This window comes from Centrocercus urophasianus, unplaced genomic scaffold (genome assembly GCF_019232065.1).
Source record: "Centrocercus urophasianus isolate 14NV4802_14NV808 unplaced genomic scaffold, USGS_Curo_1.0 seq_12, whole genome shotgun sequence".
Taxonomy (NCBI): Eukaryota; Metazoa; Chordata; class Aves; order Galliformes; family Phasianidae; genus Centrocercus; species Centrocercus urophasianus.
Genome location: NW_024884364.1, coordinates 22,058,358 through 22,086,320, shown reverse-complemented (window position 1 = coordinate 22,086,320; position 27,963 = coordinate 22,058,358). Strand labels below are relative to the sequence as shown.

Sequence of the window (27,963 nt, the reverse complement as noted above, 5' to 3'; positions counted from 1 at the left end):
TTACCCTTGTGCACTGTGGTTTAGTTACCACGTACCTATATGTCTGTTGGGCCTACGGTGTTGCAGTGATGCAAAGCAGATTTGTGAATGGGACTTGTGTGGAAAGAGCATCTGTGCAAGTGGAACAGGAAAATGGCTGGGGAATTGTTGCATGCGTTTTTTGAATCCTAAAGGAATGGAAATAACTTATTCTTCCCGGACCCAACTTACTCTGTGCATGCTCTCTTCTGGATTATCATCTCGATGCTCTGTGCAATGGTTTGGTTTTGAGAGCATAGTAGCGCAGAGATCTCAAGAGGCCTCATCACATCAGCACAGATCTGTGAGCCTGGGCTCTGGGATGGGCCTGAATTACAGTTTTGTTGCAGGAAGTTGGAGATGCTTTCTTGTGTGACAGGTTTCTCTCCATTATCTGGTTGTGACCTCGTTACTAGAAAAATGAGCCACTTCTACACCATTTCACCTAAGTGTCTTTAATCGTGGTTGTGAAATATGGCTGTGACCTGATCCTAGTGTGATTCCAGTATTTCAGATATGTAAGATCTAGCTTTTTTGGCTAGGGCTGTGGTATAAAACAGTACTGAAGCATGCTGTTCTTCTAATGAATATGTGACATTCAGCTCCTACATCCATTCAGAATGTTTCTCTTTCTGTATGACGTCAAGCCAGCTGACCAACTAATTGCAGCTATGCTATTTCTTTGTCCTTTGCTTATCTGCTAGGAACTGGATTTAGATAAAGTGAAGAATAGAATTGTCCTTTGGTTTGTGTCCAGGATGTGACACGGTACTTTGCAACAGATAACTACCGTGACTTGTTCTTTATCTTGCCAAGGTATGGGAGAGTCAGATCCATAACACTGTGCTCAGCACTAGGTTAATTACAGTGTGTAAGACTAAGAATTAAAGATGCAGTGACCTCATGCTTTTTATTTCTTACTTTTTTTCCTATTTTGCTCTGTTTTCTGATTCAGCAACTTTCCTTCAGACTCTTCATTACCTTTATATGAAGTGAAACTTCATAAATTTTAAACCCTATACAAGTAAACAGCCTGTCCAATGCAGCTTTATTTTCATTGAGCCAGCCTAGAGAAGCAGATAAGTTGCGAGTGTAGGATTAGAAGATGCTAGATATCAATCTGAAAAAAATGAAGAAAGTTGTTCTCATATTACTCAGAGCTGTTTCTGTGGTATTGCCTAGACCACGAAGATATAAACAGCAGTGAATAGAAGAATCCAGCGCTTTCGTTTCTGCTATCTCTAATAATATATTTCTGTTTTCCTAAGGGAGATATTTTAGTGATGGCATATTTATTCATCGTAAATTTAAATTCATCATCAATAAAAGCAAGGGTAAGTGGGAAGCAATCTGTTGGCTCACTAAATATTAACAAGAAGCCCCGTAAGACTGGCTGTGAGCTTTATTTTTTTTATGTTTTGAGAGAATATTCAGCTCAGCACTTAACTAAAAATAACAGCTCAATGCTGTGTCACTGTGCAGGCTGTAGAATCAACATGGTTATTTATAAAATACTCTCTAGAAATGGAAAACAAGATTAGTGATGATGTGTCAATGGTAAGACCTATGGAAAAATGCTGCTAAGGCCAAAGGACTATGTGTAATCTTATCTGCTATTTCTAGCATGTGAGTTATTAGACCTACACCTTGGATGAAGCCGTTAAGCTTATTAACTGAGCCCATTTGTACTTCTCTCCCATTTTTAATTCCGTCACTTAGTTCCATGCTGCGGGGCGGCCCCCATAGCATGATAAATTCAGTGCATTATTGGCTCCCTCAGGCCCTGATTCAACCATCTATCATTATTCAGTAATGCATATACTTAAGTGCATCACTAATGGGTATGGGCTTGAGAGTATGTTTAAATGATCGGCTGAGCCATGGCCGTGTAGATTCCGCAGAGCTGTTATATTTCCTCAGGATGGAGCAGCTTGACATGACACTTCTCTTTCTTGGGAGAATTTTCCCCCTTTCTTTTTTCCGTATTACTTTGTACATCAACATAGCAGGCATTCAAGTTCTGCTCCCCTCAATTCAGAAGATGGAAGTTAGACCTAGTGGAAATTTTTCCTCCTGCTGCAGCAAAGCAGTTATTTTCTTGCTGTTATCTCGTCTCTTGTGGTTTGTCTCAGTCATAGTTGGGTTGTGACGTTCCACCAGAGACGTGGAAAATACAGGGTGTTGTGGCAACTGGAGCTGTGCAGGACGTAATTCAGAAAATACACTCACTGAACACCTTTTTGAGTCGTGATTATTTTTGCATCTGGCCGCATGCCATCACATTGTTTATAAAGAACAATCTTTCATGTACTCTTTTTTTATCTTATTTAGTATATGAAATGTTTTGTCTGAGGTGTTCCCAATCTGTATTCCTGTAGTAATGGCTTGTGCATGTTATACACACTTGTTTATTGATTTTAATTCTCACAGGGGCATGTCTATTAACTTTTGGGGTACTTTCTCAGTAGTTTTTCAGTTGTCTTCACAAATAGAGAGCAAAAACTAAATTTACAGAGCTCTTTCCAAATCTTAAGTTTAGCAGTGTTGAAACAAGTCTTCCTCAGATACAGCTGGTAGCCAAAAGTGCATAATGAATCATATGGGTACAGTTTGTGTTCAACAGTGTTATTAACTGAGAAACTGAATTTCTTCATATTCTACCTCATGGCCTGTGTTAAGCTTCACAAGAAAAATCTTCTACATTAAAAATATTTTCATACATTTCCTGTCAGATTGAAATCACAAATGTCCACATATTTTTCAACTGTTAATTGCGATATGATCAACTACCTTGTGTATCAGAAAAATGCCAAATAATTTATCAGTCTTTCTAAGTTACTGTCATCAAAACCACAAGCAGTTACATTACCTACTTTATAATTGGCATTTGATACCACTGGGAGAAAGAAGAGGGCTGGTTACCTGAAGTCATTATTTCCCTGCTTAAGTCTAACAAACAGAGGAGCTCTAGCTTTTTCAGCTTACTTGTAAACACCAGAGGTACTCATTCCTTAATTCAGAGCTATTTGATGAAAGCAGGGAGGAAAGGACTTTATTGCAATTTCATAATGCTGTTTGCACGTACATTTAGTTTATTTTTAAGAAATAAATCATTTGTATTTGGGATAGGGAAACTTTTCTAATTTCCATTGAAAAGGTAATGACAAACTTCAGAGAATGTAGAGATGAGATTTTAGATGAAACTTTCTTTACAATTAAAGGTAAAACATGTTTGCAAAACTACTTAATTCTTAGTTACAGATCACAGTGGTAGGATTTTCTAGTGTATTCAAGTAATGTAAAAACTTAAAAAGTAAGTACTAAGAAGAATAATTTATTTTGTACTCCAATCAGACAGCTGATTCAGACATCACAAAAAGAGGTGCACTGAATAAAAGGAGCCATTTTAAATGCCCATAGAATCCCACCATCATATTCCATGGTGACACTGCATTCCATTATGTCTAATGAATTCTTCAGTATTGCCTCAACATGTGAAGCAGTGTGATACATGCATCTTTTACTGCATTTTAGGAAACAGATAATGAAACATTTGTTTGAAATTGTAGAGCAAATATTAAACCTACATGTTCCGAACCAGATATTTGGCATGTCCAGACTTTAATTAATCATGTTTCCAGGTATGAGGCCACACTGAACTTCAGAGAATGCCACATCTGCAGTTTTTTGCTCTGGTTTTCATAGAGATTCTAACTTAACAATGTTCTCTGTGTGGTCTCTGACCTTCATGCATAGCATTTCCTTTAATGAGCCTTCTTGAGATAAAAAAGTTGATGTTTTTAAATGAGATGTTGATGCTACTCTTTTTAAAATCACTTTTTCAACATCTTTCAACCATTGAAAAGATTTGTCCCAAGACATGCTGAGAGGTTTGTTTTTTATTTCGGTAAGAACTATTTCTTCCATTGCTTGCAGTATTTCAGGGTAAAAGGTATACTCTTTTGATCCACATATAGTATCTGAGAGTGAAACTGTACTTGCAAAACTATTTTGTGGAAGCTGAATACAATTATTAGCATTCACAGATTGTGTCCAAGTACTAGTGGGGCCTCCTGCGCTCTGCTAAAATGAACTCAATGCAATAAAACAGCCTTTTCCTAATGGAAAAGCCTTTTCAGAAGAATGATGGATTATACTAAGAGAAGGAAAAAAATACAAAATTCTCAGTTATACACTTGCATCGTTTTGTGTAATATGTGTTCTGCCTTTTCATCCTGCAAGCTGATTGGTATTTTTTAAATTTCTGTGGTCAGAGCTGTGTAGATGATATTACATAAAGGAAAAAAATTAAACATAAGAATATGAGAAATAGATCTATAAATTGATGTTTTCATACTTATTTTTTTAAATGTGCCTTGTTGCCCAGCAGATCTAAATGACATTCATCGTGGATATTTTTACCCCGGTTTCTGTTTTCCAGGCTGGAAGAAATAGATATGAAAGTGATATATTGCTTTGATACTCTGTCTTAAGAAATATCACCTATAGTTCCCACTAAACCATGTCTCTTGGTACATCGCCTAAACATGTATCTAAACATTTCCTGAACACCTCCAGTACTGGTGACTCCACTACCTCCCTGAGCAGCCCATTCCAGTGCCTGACTGCTCTTTTGGAGAAGTAGTATTTCCTAATGTCCAACCTGAATCTCCTGTGGCACAACCTGAGACTGTTCCCTCTATCCCTATTGTTAGTTACATGGGAGAAGAGGCCTTCTCCAGACTGAATAATCCTAGTTCCTTTGGCTGCTCCCCATAAGATTTGTGCTTCAGACCCCTCACCAGCTTCACTGCCCTTCTCTGATCATGTTCCAGGGCCTCAATATCTTTCTTGCAGTGAAGGGCCTGAAACTGAACACAGTACTCAGAGGTGTGGCCTCACCAGCGCTGAGTACAGAGGGATGATCACATCCTCTGCATGTAAGGGAATTAGAGAGTCTGCATTTTTGTGTCCATTAGAAAGATTCATCCCATTGTAATCTGTGAGCATTTTATCCTCATAAAATTTACATTATGGAGGCAGTATTAAAAAGAATCATATTATGCTGGAAATACCCATTTTTGATGTAAGAGTACTGTGCTCTGATTTTTTGTCCGTATTACAGCTGTCAGTGTCAACTTCTTGGGAGCCATTGATATTGAAATCTCTGAAAATCTAGGACACTTACTTATGTATATTCTCTCCTGCACTGTGTCTTCCATAGTTTCACTTGTTGAATATTAGTGGATATTAAAAACACATATCGAATGTGCATAAAGCCATCTTACATTGTCCTTACATTGAGGAAAATATTATATTTTGATTAAAAAATTATGATTTTCATGTCTTTTCTCTGTTTTTTTTTTTTTTTTTTTTTAAGGAATTTCCTGATTTTGAGAACACAGTGACCAAAAAGAGAAAGTAAGTTGAGACCAATTCAAGGTCTACACAGTGTCGCTATATTTATGTGTTTCTTTCACCCTTGTTGCTTTGTTAATGTGTTTGCCAATGTTACATTAATTTTCATAGCGTACATGTATTAATATTGCATTTGGGAACCCAGTAACAGGCGTGTAATATTAGTAAAGCTTTCTTGCTGTGACTTTTTTTTCGTATACATAAATCTTACAAAATATTGGGACAGGATAGCTGAAATCAAATGCAGTTAATCTGAGCTTGTTTTAACCGTATGTCCACTTTTCTGAAAGACTGAAGTAACCTATTTTATGGAACGTTTGTACCATTGACCTGATAATCTTCTGAAGAGTTGTGTTTTTTAATCCAAATAAAAAATTAGTTTGCAAAATGATTCAGATTAAGCAGGACAAACCTTATTTAATCAAATACATTTGAGGCAGCGGCATACTTCATGTCAATTTGTTAAGGCACAATACCAGTTTGGACGAATATATTAGCAAGCAGAGTTTATTTTGAAAATTTCCTTTTTTTGTCTTGAGATTAGCAGTTTTTGCATTACCGATGAAGTTCCCTTCAAATGAAATCCTGCCTAATGGAATGATAAACACAGATCTGATCTGTACAGCTGTGGCATGAAAATCCTTGGATGTCATTCTATTTTTTTCTTTTTTAGGATGGGCATCATTAAATTCAGATCATCAGTGCCATCTCTCTATGTTCCTAATAAATTTCAAAATAGATAATAACTTCAGTGAAAATCTCATTTGTCTTAATAGACAGTTTTCATCTGTTTTTCGTTGTGAAAATGCTCTTCCTTTCCAAAATTTCATTTATCTAAGTACGGATATAACTCCATTATTCACATTTTTTTCTAATCATCATTTAATACTTTTAAGGAAGCTAAACTGCTGTGTATGCTGGCATTGAATTACCACAGCATAAATAATTTAAAATAGCTCTACCAAATATGAGGCAATCACCAAGCTGCCTGAGACACCTACTTAGTTCAGTACCAAGACTAACCTAGTGATAGGAATAGTAATCTCTGGCTCCACTCTCAAATCTTACAATGCAAATAATATTATTTTATTCTAAAACTAACTCCATTCCATTTAACTAATCAGAATTTAGAAAGGTTGTCTTGATCACTTGAATAATCAATATAAATAATGAATAAGATTAAGACAATTTCTCCCAATGTGAATTGCATTCAAATCTTATTTTGCTGTGAATGTCCAGACATCACTGTACTGCTTTCTTGCTCCAACTTATAGAAGGGAGATGAGGTTCTTTTAATATCTGAATACCCGGTGTGAGATTAACAAACAGCGGTTCAAATGTTGATCTGACCAGTTTATTATAAATCCTAATCAGGGAGACGGGGAAGGGAAGGAGGGCGATAGAAAAGATAGGAAAGAAGCAAGAATCGCGTGAAGCGGGGAGAGTCACCACCACGATCCAGCAGCGTCCCGTTGCACGATGTTTGAAGGTCTGAGGCAGAAGCAGCAGGAGGGAGCAGCAGCGTGGCAGGCCTTGGGCAGCAGCAGGTAGCAGGAAGAAGTCGCAGAGCCTATCCGGGAGGAAGCAGCAGGACTCAGGTAGCAGGCCCAGGAGAGTCCGTCAGCATGCAGGAATTCCATAGTGAGGAATCTGATGGCAGACAACTTGGTTCTTCTTCAGCATGCTGGTAGAGCGCAGAGCAAGTCCAGGAGGGAGAGAGGCAGGTCGTGAGGCTTCTCGTGGCAGAAACCTCTTCTTCTTCATGAGGAATCTATTGCCCGAAAACCTCAACTCATGGTTGTAGGTTCCCTTTTTATCCTTCTTCTTCTGCCAGCGTGGCATTCTGGGTGCTTGAGCAAGAGTCACATGCAGCACCTCCTGAGATGGCCATCTTCCTTGAGATAAGCCCCCACAAAAGACCGCAGCCATTAAGCTCATCTTATTTCTCTCTGCCCCTGGCCTTGTCCATCTGTGTCCCTCAGACAAAGGATTTCTCAACCCTTGCCCAGGACTTGCTTGGACTTGTCCATCTGTGTCCCCAGCAAGCTTTGAAACAATGATGTAAAAGAATAATCTCTTACAAATGGTATCAAACTTCTACTTGATAATGTAGAAATTTTTGATTGGCCTTTTCCATAGATATGGAGAGAGTCAGTGAGAAATCACAGAATCGTAGAATCATAGAATAGTTTGGGTTAGAAAGCACCTTTAAGATCATCTAGTTCCATCTCCCCTGCTATAGGCGGGGGACCAAGTTGCTCACAGCCCCATTCAGCCTGACCTTGGATGCTTGTAGGGAGGAGGCATCCACAACCAAACTGGGCATCCTGTTCCAGTGTCTCACCACTCTCACATTAAAGAATTTCTTCCTGATATCTAGTCTAAGTCTACCCTCTTCCAGTTTAAAACCATTTCCCCTCATCTTCTCACTACATGCCCTTATAAAAAGCACCTCCCCAGCTTTCCTATAGGCCTCCTTCAGGTACTGGAAGGTTGCTATAAGGTCTGCTCAAAGCCTTCTCTTCTCCAGGCTGAAGAGTCCCAGCTCTCTCAGCCTGTCCTCATAGGGGAGTTGCTCTAACCCTTTGCTCATCTTTGTGGCCCTTGTCTGGACCTGTTTGAACAACTACATGTTCTACTTCTGTTTAGGGCTCCAGAACTGGATGCAGTACTCCAGATGGGGTCTCAGAAGATGGGCAGAATCACCTCCCTCAACCTGCTGGTGAAAATTCTCTTGATGAACCCAGGATACAGTTTGCTTTCTGGGCTGCAAGCACGCATTGCCCATTCATGTTGAATCTTTCATCACTACCCTTAAATCCTTCTCCTCAGGGCTGCTCTCAAGCCATTCTTTCCCCAGCCTGTACCTGTGCTTGAGATTGCCCTGACTTAGATGCAGGACCTCGCACTTGGCCTTGTTGAACTTCATGAGGTTGGCATAGGCCCACCTCTCAAGACTGTCCAGATCCCTCTGGATGGCATCCCTTCCCTCTAATGTGTCAACTGCACCACTCAGCTTGGTGTCATCTGCAGACTTGCTGTGGTTGCACTCAATCCCACTGTCCATGCTGCCTAAAAAGATTTTAAATAACACCAGTCCCAATACCGTGAGGAATGTCACTCATCATCGGTTTCTACTTGGACACTGAGCCACTGGCTGCAATTCTCTGAGTGCGACCATCCAGCCAGTTCCTTATCCAGAGGATAATCCATCCATCAAATCCGTTTTTTTTTCCAATTTGGTGACCACGATGTCATGTTGGACAGTGTCAAACACTTTGCACAAGTCCAGGTAGATGATATCAGTTGTTCTTCCTTTATCCGCTGACACTGTAACTCCACCATAAAAGGCCACCACGTTGGTCAGACATGACTTGCCCTTGGTGAAACCATGGTTACCACCAACCACCTTGTCTTTAATTTCCATGTGCCTTAGTAGAACCTTAAGGAGGATCTGCTCCATGATTGTGTCAGGCAGACAAGGTGTGCCAGGTGAAACTGACTGGCCTGTAGTTTCCTGGATCTTCTTTTTTTCCCTTCTTGACAATGGGGGTTATGTTTCTCCTTTTCCAAACAGTGGGAACTTCACCAGACTGCCATGACTTTTCAAATACGATGGCTTGGCAACTTTGTCAGTTCCCTCAGATCCCAGAGATGGATCTCATTGGGTCCCATGGGCTTGCGCACCTTCAGATTCTTTAGATGGTCTTGAAACTGATCTTCCCTTACAGCAGGCAAATGATCATTCTCTTCCTTACATCAGGGCAACAAGGAAGAGAACAATGAATATCAGTAGCAGAAGTAACAGAAGTATGCTTTCTTTAAACAGTAAAATAATAGTGAATCTCTGGAAAGGAAAAAAATTTCTAAGCAGTTTCAAAAGGAACTACTGTTCACAGACAAATCAATAGCTCAGTTGTATCCTCTCATTCAGAAAACCCTTTGCCACCTGCTTGAGTATGGGAGAGGGATCTCAATTTTTGTGCGCTTTCCCTTCTGCTTATTGTCATAGATTAAAGAGTCTATAGATAAAAGATAAAGACTTATCTAGTATTATCTTCTGGCTTCATCCTCTAGCTCAAAAATTACTATAAGTTTTTTTTGTTGTTGTTGTTTTTGTTTTTAATGGGTAAAGTGAAACAAATTAATATACAGGATAAATCTGTCTTCATTCTGAAATTTTTTTTCTTCTATTAATGTATTCTTTGTGCATGAATCTTTGAACCACTCACTGCAGATGGAAGCATGAGTTAGCATTATATCTTGGTGTAAACATGCGAAGAGGTCAAGGTTTATTGGAGCAATAAAATGACCCCACACAGTTTGTGGGTTATGTATGTTCTTCTGTAGCTGTTTGGTTTAATTTATTATCATGTCACCAAACTTCAGATGGTAATTTCTGTAAGTTGCAGGACATTTCAGATCATGTCTAAAGAAATGTATCTCTTATTCCCCTTCTGATGGCCTCCCTGATTCAGTCATGAGATCCCTGTTACAAAAAGAAACTTGAATAGAACACTTCTACAAAGTGAAAACTCAAAAGATTTCAGAGCCCTCTGTGGCATATGGAAGTAATGACTGGGTGAATGAAGTAGGACAACTAACTCCAATTGAAGCCAGTATGAATTGCACAGCCAAATCCCTGGGAATTGAAGAATTAGGTTGAAAATAACCATATTTGATTAAATGTGCTTTCATTTGTCATTCTGACTTTTAGCTAATGGTTAATTCTTTTAATTCTTTTAGATCCATCCAGAAGTCTCTGTCTGAAAATGAAGCGTTTGGTTAGTAACTATTTAAATCATTCACTATATGCTTATTAATCTCACAGAGCCAAATTTAATTAAGGGTCTGATTTGCTTTACAACCCTTGGAGCAAATGCAAAGGAAAGGAAGAATACATCTAAGATATCAATGTATTCCCCCTTCTTCCCCCCGCTTTCTACACATACATTGGTTGTTACATACTGGAACCAAAGCTATTTTAATTTCAGTTTAGTTCCTATACTCAAGAATCTATAATGGAACAGCATATGAAAATACTTAGCATGTTCAGTGACTCTTTAAACATTTAAATAAAAAAAATGTAAATCACTCTGATAGAATCAAATTCAGTCTTTTCAGTGCAATTCCTGGAAGCAAATAAAGGCACATGTGTTCTATGGGCTGCTAGGTATTAAAACCAAGGTTAAGATAAAAATCATTCTGATCAAATTTTAACAGTGTTAGATGAGGTCCTAGACAGGGACAAAAGACAACAAAACTTGAAGTGTGCCCAAATCTGTCAGATTTCCTATATTGCAAAATCATCTACTTGTTTCCACTTATTATTGTTTGAGCAGATTCTACAGGATTCTGCAAGCCCATTTGGTTTACAATCTTATGCTATTTTTATAGACCTTCCTGTTATTTCACAGGTTTGCTATGAATTTAGGTGACTGCTCTCTGTGCTTTTACTTTAGACAGGAAAAATGTGAATGGCACACTTTGGCAGGGTTCCAGGAAGCTGGAGAATGATTCGTACATCAGAAGGCCCTGTCAGCTTGAAGGTAATTGCTAAATGTATTTCAGCTGATTTTGCATTTGTTCACAAAGTATTTTAAAATGGCACCTAGGAAAATTTCTTATTTTTCACAAATAATCAAACTAAATAATTTGTCAAATCCTTTTGAGATCTACTTTGTCCTAATGGGGGGAAAAAGTAGTTTAAATAAAGCTTACTTTAAAACTGGGAAGCTGAGAACATGCTATGTCAACAATTCTGTCTGTGGTCCATGGGCAAAAAAAGAATTCTCCTATGGTAAATTGTCATTTTTGGGTTGTACAGGACTTCGCAAATGTAATATTATCCTATGGTTCCCTGTGTACTTTACACTGCTCCAACTGCTAGGTACAAATTTTCTAGGCTACTCTTATCCAATTTGCTTTTTAAGGTGCATTTCAACTAACTTTAATTGAAGCAGTCTTACAGGGAATTTGCTAGTGATGCTGTAAGAACTGACCAGTATAAATTCATTAAATTAGAAAAAATAACATGTGAGCATTCACGTTGTTTATTTAAACTAGGCTTTAAAAAAATCAAAATGTTTTGACAACCTGCTTAATGTTGCTTCCAGGAATTGAATTTGTATTTGTACTTTCTAAAGCCAAGGTAGACCCAATACAGCGCTGCCTTATGAGGCTAAAGCAGTCAAAGTTCAACACTTGTATTAGCATAAACAGAATCTTTGATATGTGAGATAAAATTGGATGGATCTTTCATTCTCTACTTAAGCCAACACAGTGGCAAGAGGGGAAGTACATTTATTTTTAGTAATTCCTGTAAAAATGGTCCAGAAATCATCCATTGTTCAGTGATTCTGCTGTTAATAGGATATGCCAAAGATAGCAAAGGACAAAGTGCCAGGTATCCCTCTGGATTTGCTTCACCACTTGAAGATGAATTCTTAAATGCTTGGAAAATAACGGATCTGAAATTGTAAACGCTATTGCATTTGCTTGTGTATGAGTAGGCTGGATTTCTACAAACCAGAGCCAGAATGAAAAGATGACAAGAAAATTTACAGAATCAGAGAATTCCAGACTCGATTCAGATGGAAGGGACCCTTAAACACCAACTCCCTTGTAGTGAACAGGGACACCTACAGATAGATCAGGTTGCTTAGAGCCCCATCCAGCCTGAACTTGGATGTCTCCAGGCATAGGGCATCCACCACCTCACTGGGCAACTTGTGCTAATGCTTCACTACCCTTGTCATAAAATACTTTTTCTCATATCCAAACTAAATCTCCCATCTTTTAGTTTGAAATAATTTCTCCTTGTATTATCACAATAGACCCTTCTAAGGAGGAACTCTGCCCTTGTGATGAACTGACGGGCAGAAAAGGAGTCTCACTGGCTTCAAAGGGAAAGGATTCTAATGATAACTGAAAGAAAAATTAGAGTTTCTTTCCGAGCAAGTCTTAGCAAAAAATATTTCAAAATTCTTCAACCTACTGTACAGATTGTCAGTTTGAAGGTGGAAAAAAGTTAAATCAGAGAAGAGAACTTTTTGACCTTCCTCCAGTCCTTCCTACTCAAGACTTTTTTTTTTTTACCCTTTTAAATATCCAAAGCATGCAAAAGAAGCAGTGCACATTTTAAAAGCTGACAAGTGTTGTAATTGAAGGGCAGGGGCCCAGAGGGAACAGGAAGCAAGGCTGGCAGCTAAATAAAAATCTCCCTTTCCCCCTCTGCAGTAAAATTATTAAAAGGGAAGTCCCCTTCACACAGTGGTGAAAACCATTACAAGGAGATTTAAAGTGTTTCACTATTGATCAAGATAATTTGTCACTATTGATTAAAACCTTCTCTTAAGAGAGATAATCCTTCAAGGTCTGCAAATCTATTGCATAATATGATTTTCTGTTAGATGCAATAGGCTGTGTGTGGTGGCCAGCATAGGCTCCTGTGCTTACTTCAGAACTATATTCATGGGCCTGATCCAAACCTGATCATTGAAAAGACATCCAATGACTCTGGTAGCCTTTGCATTAGGTCCCTAACGTGACTGTGTGCAAAATCTCTAAAATACCACTTATTCCTATAATAGTACAATATATATATCACATAAAGACCATATATATATCACAGACAGAATAGTGGGAATACCTATCTTCACTCACAAGCCCAAATCCAAATCATCAGTACCAGATTTGCCAGCCTGAAAATGACATTGTTGAAAAAGTTGACTATGAGAGTCATAGTCATCGAGCTTTCATGCAAATGCATTCCTGAGACAAACAGAAAAGGGCTGACACCTTGCAGAAATAGTGGACATGACTCTCCCCTGCTCCTAATTCCCCCTACACTAAAGTGATCAGAAACTTCCCAGTTATGTTAATCTGACTGCATAAGCACTGCTTGACATGAGTTGCAATGCCTCTAGAAGTCTAACTAGCTCTGCATTCAAATAAATGGGTGGGCTATCAGACACCTGGCCCTCAGTGACTTCAAGGAGATTTGTAGGTGCTTAGGACATCTGGTCATGTTAGATTTTGGACTCTGATATGCTTATCAGAAAGTTGTTGGTATTGCTGTAGCAGTCAGGTATTCAGGAGAAAGATACTGTCTTCTAAGTTTATTTAAACTCTTATAGAAACCTCTAAAACTCACTAAAAAAAAAAAAAAAGTGACTAATTTTCCTTCTTACTTTTGATGCATATGCTAAATAAAGGAAATTGCTTAATGGGGTTTCCTGTGCAACTGACCTATGGTTTGAGGGTGGAAGTCATGTGTGAACTAAATTTTGCTCTTTTATGCCTGATGCTCAGATCATAATTTGTGAATTTTAACTCAGACTTTACAATATCCAAGTAGCAAAATTACAGAAGCACTGAATGTTGTTTGTTTTGTTTTATTTACAAAGGATTGTCTTTTAAGAAAATTAACAATACTAAGTACGTCTCTTGATTCAGAATTTTCTTTATAAATAACATAAAAATACAGGTACAGTGATGCTTTGATTGTTTCACTGACATGAGTTTACAAGTTTTTTTGATCAGCTTTATTCACCTTCTGTTTTTGTTTAATTCCAACATAAGTATAGACATTTTGAGGACTGGGGTAACAATTATTACCAATATTGCAAGGCATTCCTCAGCAGCAAAAATAAGACCAAGTTAAGGTTATTTTCTGTTAATTTTGGAAAGCCAAGGTAGCACTTAATTCTGTGATTAGAAAATCATAATCAGGCTGATATCTGTATTGATGGAATGTAATCGCTAGGGTCACGCACTAGGTGAAAGTGGATACTTTGCCTTGACTTAAAAATGGAAGTGAGAGTAGATCTTTCAAAATAGTCTTATTAAAATGTAGACTTTTAAAGTCATTTGACTAATTATTGTGCATTGTTGTAATGAAAGTAAACATTCTTCCCAAACAAAGCATTAGTTTCATGCTCATCCAACTATTTCAAAGATTGAAGTTAAACAGATCTCAACTGCAATGACCGTTTTTGTCTAGGGAGTTCGAATTTTTGTATAAATATTTCACATGCTTCTACACTGAGATACTGGAGGAAGTGCTTGTTGGGATTCTGCATTAGTAAACTGAGGACTAAGTTCAGATGAAGAAGTAAGCATGAATGAATTATATTTATGTACATCATCTTGTTAGTTTGCTCTGTAGTCGTACTTCAAAGTAGTTTGAGATAAAAATGCATGTTTACATGATACAGGGTTAACTTCAGAGAGTCAAAATGTCAGCTCAAACTATCAAGTGCAATTCAAATGATATTCGTCAGAAAAAAACCTGAAATCAGGACATTTGAAAGCATGTCTTTTGTTGCTTTTTTCATTATTCATAGAAGATAATATTGTTGGTGATGGGATACATTTGCTGCGAGGAAAGAAGATAGAAGAAACAACGTGCCAGGTAAAAGAACTACTCTCGAGCTTCTAAAATTTCAATCAAACAAAAAGCATATTTCTTGCTTCCATTCTGTATGAATTTTCAAATCATGCACTTCATGGTCAGCATACCTGTGTGTATTTCAGAAGTCAAGTTTAAAAGATCTTGGCTATCTGAGCTGTGCACCATTTTTATTATGCAGATCAAATAGGTTTTATCACTTAAAAAACTTCCTGTCTTCTTGAACAAACACATTTCTGTTAAATTGATGTGCTTGAATTGTAACAGCCAAGACCTACAGTAAGTGTTTGTATTAGTTTTGTGTGATCCATGTTGGCACATGTATCTCTAATGCTATCTTAATTTATATAACTGCATACTGTGTCTCTTCTGAATATATTATTTAGGCCACTACTATGAGCAATTAAAGAGTTCTGACCCCTGGGTTTGTATAATAATTGTAATATAAAAGTAGTTAACAACACATCAGTTGGTGAGAAGTGAGCAGCAGAGAGCCAGAAAAGAAGGTGATGTACCAGAGGAATTATGCTGCCCTTCAAAATGGACTTCAGCAGTTCTGAGAAATGGCCCAAAAAGAACCTCATCAAGTTCAATAAATGCAAGTGAAAGTATTGAACTTGGGGATAGATGACACCTTCTCCCAGTACAGGATGAGGGGTAACTGATTGGAAAGCAGCTTTACAGGAAAGGACCAGTGCGTCCTGGTGTACACCAACTTGACCATGAGCCAGAAAATGTTCTTGGAGAAAAGAAGGTCAGCAACCTCCGGGGCTGCATTGAGCAGAGCATTGCTAGCAGACTGAAGAGGGTGATCTTTGCCCCATGTTCAGCATTGGTGAGCTGACCCACCTCTTGTGAGTGTTGGGTCCAATTATTGGCCCCCCAGTCCAAGAGAAGTAAATCCTCTTAACGGCCACAAAAATAATTTAGAGATTGAAGAATATGTCATACATAGAGAAATTCAGAGACCTGAAGCAGAGAAGGCTCAGGGAGATCTGACCCAGGTGTATAAATACTTTCTGGGAGAGTAAAGAAAAGAGAGTCAGACTGCTGTCAGGGTGGGGTACCCAAGAACAGTAGAAGAGGCAATAGAAACAAACTGAAATATAGAAAATTCCTTTTAACATAAAGAAAGTGGGTTTTTTTTTTGTTTTGTTTTGCTACAAAATTGAACAAACACTGGAAGAGATTGCTCAGATAATCTGTGGAATGTCTATCATTGAAAATGATTGGAAATGATTCAAACCTTCCAGGACACAGACCTGGGCAACCTGTTCTAGCAGACTTGTTCTCGCTAGAAGTCCCCAGAGGTAACTTCCTGTCTCAGCCATCCCAAGTGCATCTGTGATTCTGTGAAACATAAAAGAGCCAAGTTTACAAGAAAGAGCAATTAAAGAAATGAGCATTTTTGCACTCTGTCTGTCAGACAAACAGGCTTCTATAAGTGCTTCAGGAAAACTGAGATTCCCCATCCATTTCTTAAGTAGATGCTCATTCCATTCTGTTCTATGCAATTCCATCTTAAAGCACTTGCAAAAAGAGGCTTGGAGCAGAAGCACAGGTTGACTGACACAAGAGCAACGCTGTAATAGTTGAGCTTTACCATAAGAAAATAACTGTACCTTCTGAATTTATTTTTCTTTGCTCTTGTTTGTTCAAGTCTAGCAGGGCTCCCTCCATGGCTCAAACCCTTTGTAGCATATTGAGAAGGACATAAAATATGAAGTAATGCAGTCTTTGGGCTAATACATTTTCAAAAATGTTTCATGCCTCATTTCTCACGTAAATTCTTAGGTTGCATTCAGCCTTCAAAGTGTCATTCATATTCATGAAGAAAAAAAGGCTGGCATTCATTACTTTCACTGATAAGCTATAAGCACTGTCAGGCTTGCCCACCAGGGACTGCATCAGTGCCCCAGGGAAAGTGTATTCTGCTGATGTTCCTATCATGAGGACATTGTGACCAAGAAATGGATTATGAGCAGATGATGAAAGAGTATATAGTCTTGTCTTTGCTTAGCTCTGAAGATCCTCCCATTTTCTCTGCTTTGTTAATCCAAACCAAACTCACACCCCTGGGGCTCAGCATCAGAGGCAAAATTAGGCAGACTGAATGAGGTTCTTTTTAGAACTGCATCAGTGACATTTGCTCCTCAGCTGAGGAGCTGAGGCTGAAGAAAGACTTGGGGTTTTCCTGCTCGTAGAAAAAAAGAGGATGTAGAATGTGATTCAAGCATCCCATGGTATAATGTAGGCAGCATGATGCTTATAGGGCATCCCAGGCAGCTGATGAAATGAAGACAGCTTGGTTTCAAACTGATTTCAGTGTGTGTCAGCCGGTGTCTATGAGCCATCACGTTTGTATGCACACAGTGTTTTGTTGAAAGACTGCTGATCTTTCAACCTTCATTTAATGGCATGATAGTAACATGGTAATTTATACTTATTCATCTTATTTACATCGGATTTCTTTTAACTTTTCTTACCATCTAGGTGATAAATTATGAGCAATGGATTCCACCACGAGTTTACAATCCAAGAGTGGCAAGTAATGGTGAAATGGTGAGTTGCCATGAATATTGTTCATTTTATTTCAACAGTGGCTGGCAGTCATATGAAGAACATGCTGTTTTAAAATGGTTTCCTTTACTGCATGTTGCTTTCCCAAAAGTTGAAAGATCTTTATCCAAAATCCATGCTTTTAATCATGACGTTTCTTTATCTTTTATAGAATAATTTATAATTGCTCTGTGGTTTCCCAAGGGAAAATCTGTCTAAACTTCTAGCCTGTTAGTTTGACTCTGAAATAATTTTTGAGCAGACAGAAAACCAGACCGAAATGATGGGGATATTTAAAGGTCAGGCTGATATCTATGGCCAAGAGCATAAGAAAGAAGTTTCCACAGTACTTGTCTGTTTATTGGCTGACTGTGGCTTTACTGACATTTTTTAACATAAAGTTTATCCAAAATCAGTGCCTTTTACAGAGCTGACCCTTTGTGTAAATAGAGCAGAATGTTCTCTATTCCAGTGTACTATTTTAATATTCATTATATGCAGCAGGGATATTACTGGTACTTTTGAAAAATTTCTGTGGTACTGTAACAGTAATACCAAAGACGTGATAAACACATAGTAATTTTTCTCTTCTTGTTATTATACTATACTCTGAATATGAATGCATAACTAATCATGATTAAATCATTGCAGTTTTTTAGGAAAGACAAACAGTTCAGGGAAAATCACAGAGACTTGGCTCTGCTGTGACTAAATTCTTTACACTGAGAAGTGACGTGCTGTGCAAGTACTTTTATTGAAATTAATGCAGTTAACCCAGGAAAAGGAGTGCTCAACAGGATTGAGATAGCTGGAGTCAGGCCAACAGTCTTTTTCATTAAGCTTTCACATTGTTATATTTCTGTCACCAGGTTAATCCTCATAGCATCTCCGTGAGTAAAGATTTCTGAGGTATTTAGAAAGCATTAGGATAAACTACTGTTTGTCAGACAGAATTTAGCTATTTCTGTCTGCAATCCATTTTTATAAGGACATTTTGAAATGTACACTTTTGACCATAACTGTTCATGTACACTTCATGCAAATTATTTTCAACTAAAATGCAGCTTGTTATTTATTTTCTTAGACAATTTTATTTTTTTAATTCATGTGACACCATTTTTCATGACGGAAATCCCTTAAGCATGGAAATAAAGAATATTCTTGTTCATGAAAGAATCCTTTGCTTACAGATACCTTTATCCACAAATTGTGTTGTAATCACAGAATCACAGAATTGCAGGGATTGAAAGGGACCTTAAGAAATTATCGAATCAACCCCCTGCTAAAGCAGGTACCCTATCCTGACCGTAAAACTTGAAGGAAAAAGAAAGTTAAAAGTTCTTTAAATGTGTTTGAAATTAACAGTTTTTGCAAGTACAGTCTTATTGCTCTGTGAACTAGGTTTCACTATCCCCCCAGTACTGCTAAATATCATTCTCTTTCTATAGAGAAAGAAGGTACTGGAAAGTAGCATACTCCAAATTAGTAAAACAAATCACTTGTCCGGTCAGTAAAAATCTTCTTCCTTCTGTCATATTCTGTACAGTAGCAACCAAAGATGCTAGCTTCCAGATAACACAAACAGTGAGAAGAAAATTTCTTGAAATCACAGAATAAAATTTAAGTTTTTCTCACTTTTATGCATGTTTTCAAAAAGTCTGACTGAGGTTGGTCAAGACAACATACCAAAACAATGAGAACAAGGACAATCAGTACACCTGGTAGTCTATCTACAGAAAATAGTGGTTTACTTCATTTACCATATGAGTAGGCAGCTAAAATTCTGGATTTTGATACTTACATAAAGCAGAATAAACTGCTTTAAATTTAAAAATTGTCCCATCAGTGATACTGTATGAGATTATATTTTCTCTGTAAAAAGGGGAGTTGCTGTATTTCAGTACATAAGACTAGCTAACAGTGAATGCTCTTAAAGTAAAGAGGATTAGAGTTTGCCATTAATAAAATTATCTGAATAGATTATCGTTTGTTTATCTTCATGTCTCTGTGATGGAAATCCTAGATCATAAGTCATTGTGTTGCTTTTGTATCATTACTTACAAGTGAACAAATAATTATTTCTATGAGAGTTCTTATCTAACTGAGCCATATTAGCATTTTAAACCCATTGTGATTAATTTTGCAAAGGCATCTCACAATAGGAGACTTAAAAATTACACCTCCATTTCTGTCTTTAGATAAACTAAAACTGCAATCCAGCTCTCCTGAATTTGGAGGATGGAAGAAGAGGCTTTAAACAAGTCATGACTAATCTAAGGATGTTTGCATTTGGCCCACAGTTGATGATGAATATTCAGATATAAGCTGTAAAAGGACTGTAAGCCGACGAAAGCTTTAAGGTGGATCTGCTTGGTCCTTATCCTACAAGATCCTTAAGAAGACAGAGATGGTTTGAAACTCATAGACACTAGATCTTATTGGTCTGTGAAATAATTAATTCTTCAATTGGTGAAAAATTGAAGGAACCAGTTTTTGTCTGTTATCTAGCAGTGGGAAATATAGGTATCAGACCAGCAGAACAGTCCATTCTGAGGACCTGATGCCCAGGGACTGGGTGTACCCTCACAAGTTTGCTGGTGACAATAAGCTGAGATATGACAGAAAGAAGGGATAGAGTCCAGAGGACCTGGACAGGCTTGTGAAGTTCAGAATCTCTCAAGATCCACCCCTAAGTAGCCTACCCAATCTACATTAGACTGTACTGGCAAGCCTCCCTGATGACTTTGTCTCAAAAGATTATGTCTATGAGAAGCAGAAAGGAGCTAATGTGTGTGACCTAATTGTTGGGGAGAGTGCAGTATAGGTTTCTGCATTCCTACCTTCTGGTGACATCAGCACTAGCACTTAATCACTCATAATATCAGTAAAGATATATTATTTAAAAAGGCCAAATTAATTACTGATGTAAATAGATGAATATACACGGCAGCCATTATAGTCATTGCTGAACTGTTTTTATGCACTTCTAGTACATTTACTTTTCCTTGTTTCTAATGAAAATCAGATATCCTATGTGAAACACAGCACATGGCTATGGAAGATAAGTTATTTGCTGTATGACATGTCTCTCTTAAAGAGAAGTTCACAGTCAGATTGGAAGAGAACTTGGAGTATTTCTAGACTGTTGGATTACTGCAGCCAGAGGGTTACGGTCAATGGCTCTATGTCCAGGTGGAGGCTGGTCACAAGTGTGTCCCACAGGAGTCCATCTTGGGATAGGTGTTCTTTAACATCTTTATCAGTAATCCAGAGACTGGAATTGGGTGCGTGCTCAGCAACTATAAGCTGAGATACAACAGAAAAAAGGGACAGCATCCAGAGGGACCTAGACAGGCTTGAAATGTGGGCCAACAAGAACCTAATGATGTTTGAAAAGGCCAAGTGCAAGGTGCTGTCCTTGGATCAGGGAAATCCCAGATATGTATACAGACTGGGAGAAGAACTCATTGAGAGCAGCTCTGCAGAGAAGGTTATGGAGGTTCTGGTGGACGAAAGGCTGGGCATGAGCCAGCAGTGTGCTACTGCAGCCTGGAAGGCCAGTGGTATCCTGGGTTCCTTCAAAAGAGGGGTGGCCAGCAGACAGAAGGAGGTTATTGCCCTTTATATGTTGTTCTTCTAAGACAAAATCTGGAGTACTGCCTCCAGGCCTGTATCTCCCAGCACAACAAAGATGTGAAGTTGTTGGAACAGGTCCAGAGGAGGGCCACAAAGATAATCAAAAGGCTGGAGCACCTCTCTTATGAAGAAAGACTGAGGTAATTGGTACTTTTTTTCTATGAATTTTTAATAGTTACTTTTGTATCTTTGTGGTTTTTTTTTTGGCAGGGTGCAGAGCCAAATGATAAAGCAGAGTCCATGGGAACATTAAAACGATTGCAGAAATTGGTCCGAACCAAAAAACCCAATACACAAAGCTTGGAGGATGTCAAACATGTTTTGATCCCCCTTAGTAAGTAAGACATCAGAGCAGCATTCTTTCCAATATGTGCCAAATGTCACTGTATTGAACATAACTATAAACAATCCTCTCCTGATCTGTCATTCACCACCCACGATTTTCAAATCCCAGCTGAGATGTTACTGTGATAGCACTATGTGGTGACATCATCATAGTGTGAAAACCTGTTTCCTGTCACACTGGCTTGAGTTTTGTAACAGTATATCTTGCAAGTAGGAATTTCAGCTAAACAGTGGGGCCTCCGTGCTAAGGACAGTGTCTCCAAAAGGAGTTCGTGGTTTTATATCTCATTTCATATCAGGAAGGCAAAGCTTACAAAAGCAAAGTTAACAGTCAGTGTTCATCCATGAGTCAGTAGCAGCTGGGAGTGCAAGAAAGTTTGTTCCACCATTCAGTCTCTCATCATACCTGATTGCCTAAGATACGATGCCCAAGGTATGATGTTGGGTCTCCTCTTACTGATCTGACTGTGCAGCAGTTCTTTATCTGAATTTATTTTGCCAACATTTATTTAACCATGCATGCATTTGGTATAGATGATATCTTTTAAACAGATACCAGCAAGTGACTTTTAGCGATCTAATTAATTACTACTCCAATCAAATAATTGTGAAGAAATTTAGATGTGGGATAGATTTCAGCAACTACTTTCTAATTCAAACATACATAACAGAAAGGAGTAGGAGAGTAATTATCTAGAAAAACCCTCTGAACTTTTTCAGTATTTAAACTAAGCATATGCTCTCTGCAACTATTGCAGTAATATGACATTGACTTAGTAAATTTTCGTATTCATTTCACAAACAGTAAAAATTTCCAGGATTTTGAGGGAACACAAATAAACCAAGAGGAGAATAAATCTTGGTGTTGGCTCAGATGTCTTTCTGTCTTTGTAATTATCTTTTTTTTTTTTTTAATGGAGTCTTCGGCTGTTTCATTACATGGAACGCAAAAGACAATATTTAAGAAAAGTATTATGCTATTTTCTGTATGTCTTGCAATATATCTTAACAGAAGTATTTGTATTTTTAAAGATACATTAGAAGATACTTATCTTTCAGAAGAGGATGAAGAGGCACTAACTTCCTGCATGAAACTGGCAAAACCTCAGGAAAAGAAAGCCTGGAAAGACAATGTGAGGAGAAAAGAAGAGACTGAGACTAGGGCAGAGTTTATTTCTGCATCTTTGGGCCAATCGTATACTTCCAAATTTAGTAACTTAGGAATGATTTCAATCCATTCAGAAACTGAATTTCATTTGTGGAGTGACTGGAAGCCATTTCCTGATAGCCAGCTCTGTCCTTGTGATTTCTTGATTTCAAAAATAGAAGAGTGGGAAAAATGTACTTGCGCTTCTCATCAGCCACATCTTACAAATTCCCTAACTGATATGGATCTGCAGTACTCTTGGGTAAGTGGAAGTGGTTCTTTTTGTACTGAAATGGGTAAAAAGTAGAAGCTTTTTGCTCTGGTTCAGCATTAAAAGCTGCTGTCATTTTACATATAGTTCAGAAATGCAATAAATCAGATCTGGATTTCAGGTAAATGGACGTGTCAGTCAGAGTAACACCAGGGGTTCCTTATCCTGAAGTCATTCATTTTCTGTGCAGGCATTGGCAGCATTGAACCAGGCTTTAGATCATTTTGTTTCTCATCAGACACACTGGGTTTTTCAGCTGTACATTAAATACTCATCCAGACTTAGAAAACTTTTTGAAAGTCTGGAGTAAACTGAAGTCGTAAGGGTCAGTGAAACAAGTGGTGTTGGATCAGGCCCCTAGAGGTCACTGCAATTCTAGTAAGGGACACTGGAGTTATTTGGAGAAAGGTCAGAGGCTGAAGAAGTATTGATGTATCTGTCTTCTTGGATCAGGTCAGCTGGTGAAACCTGTTTTTGCAATTACCTTTGTGGCAACAAGTTCTTAGAGATGGATGCAGGAGAGCAGAGTTCGATCTTGTTCTGAAACAGACTTTCTGAACAGCTATCTAGAGAAGGCTTTTCTATTTCAACTACTGTTGATGGAGGTTTTTTGTTGTTGTTGTTGTTGTTTTTAAGTGCAATTTAAAACTAGAAAACAAACAAACATAAACTTTAGTTGGAGAGATATATAAACAGTGGACACTGCAATGAGGTTTTTCTGCCCCTTAATACTGGAAACAGCAGGTCTTCTGGTATTGCACATAGTGATTGTAAACACGTGGAAGGTGATCAACTGACTGAAAACTATCAGGAAAAAGCAAACAGCAGACTCCTTTGCCTTTTCATTCATTCCATCATGCTATGCTCCAGGGACAGAGATGGTTCACGCTCTGCAGTAACGCCAGCTCCCAGGAATGTGAATCTACATCACAGGAGTCAAGATAGCCACAGGCACCTGCGAGTTGGGTGTGCAAATGGAGACCTGAGTAACCAGAGCCTGATCTGAATCAGTTTCTGGCTCTGACTTGGTATATGCTGAAAACAGCATTTTCTTTAATGTGTGCTGTATATCATTAGGAAAGATACACACACATACACATCATTGCTGCACTGAAGTAGGTCAATATAGCAACCATACTCTTGAATACATTAAAGTAGTCATTCAGACTCTTTTAAATGATGTAGTAGGCCAAACAACAAAAAGCAGTACCTGATATGTGGGATTTGAATAGCAAAATGTAGCATGGAAGATTTTCCTGGGATTTGGCACAGAAAACAGAAAGGCCAAAGCATTGATTGATGATTCCATCATTAGGACAGAAAGAAAATTGTTCCCCCAAAAAAGATAATGAAGGTGCTGTAGTGAAATCCTGGATGGCCTCAGCAGTGCTGACTCCCAGGGAGAGCCCTGTAAACAGACTTTTGGTAGAAATAGGATGGAAGCTGTGCACGAAAGACTGCTGTGCTGTGTGAGTCCCTGTCTACAAGTAAGCAGGATTCCCTGTAGAAACCAGATTGTGTGAGGAACGCCAGACTCCATCATATGCTTTATCCTAGTGAAAGAAACTCAGCATCTCAAGCTAAGACTGAATGAAGCCCCAGGGCAAAATGCTAATAGTATTGATGTGTGGATCAGATTTATGAGAGCATAAATGTTGATTCAAATAATTCTATTTCATTTTGCTGCAAACAGTCTGTTAACATTCTCTACAATGGTGAGATTTATCCTACCCATTTTACTATTAAGTGCCAGCAAGAGCTTTAGTGCTTTTTTTTTTTTTTTTTTTTTTTTTTTTCCTTCATTATTGTTTATTGTTTATTTTGCCATCTGCTTTCCTGATGGACAGTTTGTTTCCTGACTTTAATGTAACTCTCTGGGCTTAGTCTCTTCAGATTTAGATTACAGGCAATAGTAAGACATCTCATTCTTTGCATTTGCAGTCTACCAACTGGCTCAATTGAAGATTATGAAGACTGGATTTTCAGTTTTGCTTTTTAAGAACCAAAAAAGCCAGCACTGATGGTTTTGCTATGAGAGGATTAGGGACAGAGGACGATGCAGATGTTCTTTCTGATGTTGATTTATTTACTAGAGTAAACCCGATATTTTGCATAATACTCTTTCTGATTCTAAAAGTAAAGCAACATTTCATTTTCTTGGTTGATCTTGGCTTGGCTACTGCTCTGTTGTCTGTAGCATGATAGGGAGTAGATAGTCTGAGGTAATACTGAAATGCTAATAATTACATCCTAACTTAAGGAAAATTGTCAACACTGGTATATGTAAGACTAAGGTTCAAGACTTTCCTATTCTCTTAGCAAACTGTGGCTGATTTAATTTGGGGCAGAGGTAAATCTCTAGGATGCATATTATCTCGACTCATCTTGTTAACCCATACAAATCTAATGGAGCCTAGGATTTATAAAGCTTGATGTATACATAGTAAATCATTAATGCTCTCCCATAATCATAAGAAAAAAAGGACCTGGATCTCTTAGAGAGAAACTGCTGTTTAGAGAAAAATTAATGAATGATCTTAATTGCCTTCTCCTAGTTTCTTCCTCAGACTTCTTTCCTTTCTTACTCCCTTGCTCTTTACACAGCTTTCCTTATGGCGTTCTGTATTGCCAACGTTTGTTTCACCTAAATCAGCAAAAGGCTGGCAGAGGTCATCCAAACTGGTCACGTAAGCAAGAACTGTGAGAACAGGCCTGCACTGTCAGCTGCAACACTCACCAAACTCCTCCAGCTAGTCTTCCTTCAGAGCACACATTAAATGCCTGTGTTAGCTCCTATCTCACCCATCCTGCCCACATGAAAACATTTTAGAAGTCTGTATTTCTGGCCTTTAATTAAATAATGAACCAAATGTGCTATGTTACCATTTTATAGCCACAGTGCCACCATTAGCAGCTCTCTGAAAAGTTAGATTAGACATAAGTCATTTTTTTCCTGGATTGTTCAGCTGTTCACAATATAATTGGGGACTGGTCGAAATTGTGCTAAAGACATCACTGCTATTTTAGGTATAAAAAGTAACTTGCAAGTAGTTCTTCCATGGAATGTAGATGAATATATTTAAGAAAATATTGAAAAAAGCAAAAAAGAGGCAATTTGTCCTGGATAAAGAAACTACTATGCTGCAGATTGTTTTATATTACCACAGTATACTGGAGAGAGAAATAGCCTTGTAATTATTGCTGTGGTTTTCTATTTCATTGACCACGTGGCTTTTTGCCCTTCTGTTCTGACTTGCTTGCTTTCCGGACAAACCATTTCTCATCATTACCCTCTGATCCTTAGTAGACATGCACATTCTGATACTAATTTCTTTGTTGAAGAAACACTTTTCTCCTCAGCTCTTTTTACTGACATTCAGACTTCTCCAAACATGGTCTACTTAATAGGCCCTGATTCCTGATCCCTTCTCACAGCTTTGGTTGCTTGGTATGATTGTTCACATCCTGCACTCTGTGCCATGACTGCTCTCCTGATCATCACGGCTCTCTAAGAGGTGCTGTGTAATGCCTAGAGGCCTAGGCAGGTTGTTGGATTTCTTGTGTACTAGGGATCATTATTTTCTAGGTTAGTGGAGTACGGAGGAAGGATACGAATGTATGGACAGCCAGTAATGACCAGGGACAGACAGTGCTCTTCTCCAGCAAAATGTGCTTCAAAATTGAAAACTGCATTTGACCCGTTCTGCTCAGAGAATAGCTGAGGGATTTCTTCTTCATTTCAGGCAGCAGTTTTTCCTGTGCCCTAGAACTACTGTTTTTAATGTGCTTTTTGTGTGTGTGTGTGCTCAGTTTTCTGAGGAAGTTTCACTGTTTTCTGATCTTTTTTCTTTCAGTTTATGTCCTTCTGTTGAGGGAGGCCCATACAGATCTTAGCAAAGTTTCAAAGTTTTCTCAGTTATATGTAGAATCATTATTTGGTGCAAACATAATACCATACGAATGTCTGGAATACATAAAATTGCATTTCTGAGACACCAGTTTTAAACAGTTCCAGTCTTTCTAGCTATTTCAGTACCACTAATAAGTGGTATTTTTCAAATCTGCAGCTCTTGTTCTATTTCAGTGGTGGAATAGGAAGCCAGAGCCTCACCTATTATCAATTCCTTGTTCTGTTGATGTTATGGAAGTCCAGTTCACTTGTACCTTTGTTGAGGCTCAAAGTCTTTGTCCTGAAAAGAAGCAAAGAGCTGCTGAAAGGTTGGCTGGAAAGCAGTCAGGACCATCATGGGTGTTCAGCTGGTAAGCTGTGGCTGAGACCTGAAAGAAAACAGGACTGGTTTTCTAAGAAATGTAACTGTCTCCAGCTGCTTCTCCGTCATATCTTCACTTGTAAGCCCCCATCAGGTTTCCTGTTTCTTTTTTGACCTACGTTCAACTGCTACTATGATATCCCCATCAGTGCACACAGCTCAGCCTTTTACCTTTTTTACTTCGCACCTCTCTTACAGGGCCGAGAGACAGCTAGAAACCCCTCGGTGTTTTTGGGGCTGATAGACAAAAGGGAATATTGCTACATCTAAATCTATCATGTGGTTAAATTCAAAAGCACTCAATATTTCCTGATTCAAACCCTGTCCCATAGCTCTGTTAAAGGTTATTTTGAATTTTAAGCCCTGTGAGTAGGATGGGGATTGAGATATATTTATATGTCTGTTAAAGGCAAATGCTTGTGAACTTGAAGTGGCACTGATTTTAAAATTGGAGAAAAGTCAAGATCCATGACTGAAATTTCACCATTTACTTTTCTTAGAAATATTAAGCAAAATATTAACTTACCTGAAAAGACATGAACACCAATGAAGTTGAGAGCTCTTATTTTTCCTAATGTCTGCAGTCTTTCCTGACGCCTGTAGATCTCTCATTTCCAGCATCTATGGAATCTTACTACATCTCCTATCATAGGGAGCTTTATTTAAGAAAATGTTATACCAGGAAGTTGTTAAATATTGTATGGATTGCTTCAGTACAATACATAGAGTGAAAATCACCTCTTAAAGTGAGAGGAGGACTCATCCCTCAGGCTTTGTATATGGGGATTTTGAGTTTGGGATGGCATTACTCAATATTCACTCTTCCGGCCTAGCTATAGTTGCATCACTGAGCTGTGCTGGTATGGTATGCCTGCTGCTGTCATTC

The 27,963-nt window shown here is 38.2% G+C and overlaps 1 protein-coding gene across 2 annotated transcripts in view; it reads left to right on the top strand.

Moving 5' to 3' along the window:
• Nucleotides 1-27,963, top strand: part of LOC122155904 (SAM domain-containing protein SAMSN-1-like) — a 193,033-nt gene that overhangs the window by 121,746 nt on the left and 43,324 nt on the right. Inside the window, exons 6-12 of one of the 2 annotated variants that reach the window (XM_042810246.1) lie at nucleotides 5,399-5,439; nucleotides 10,183-10,220; nucleotides 10,899-10,985; nucleotides 14,784-14,851; nucleotides 17,342-17,410; nucleotides 21,254-21,377; nucleotides 22,421-22,797. In XM_042810246.1, coding sequence (XP_042666180.1) covers nucleotides 5,399-5,439; nucleotides 10,183-10,220; nucleotides 10,899-10,985; nucleotides 14,784-14,851; nucleotides 17,342-17,410; nucleotides 21,254-21,377; nucleotides 22,421-22,797 — 804 coding nt within the window. The remainder of the gene's footprint in view (nucleotides 1-5,398; nucleotides 5,440-10,182; nucleotides 10,221-10,898; nucleotides 10,986-14,783; nucleotides 14,852-17,341; nucleotides 17,411-21,253; nucleotides 21,378-22,420; nucleotides 22,798-27,963) is intronic. The other variant, XM_042810248.1, reaches the window with a different exon arrangement.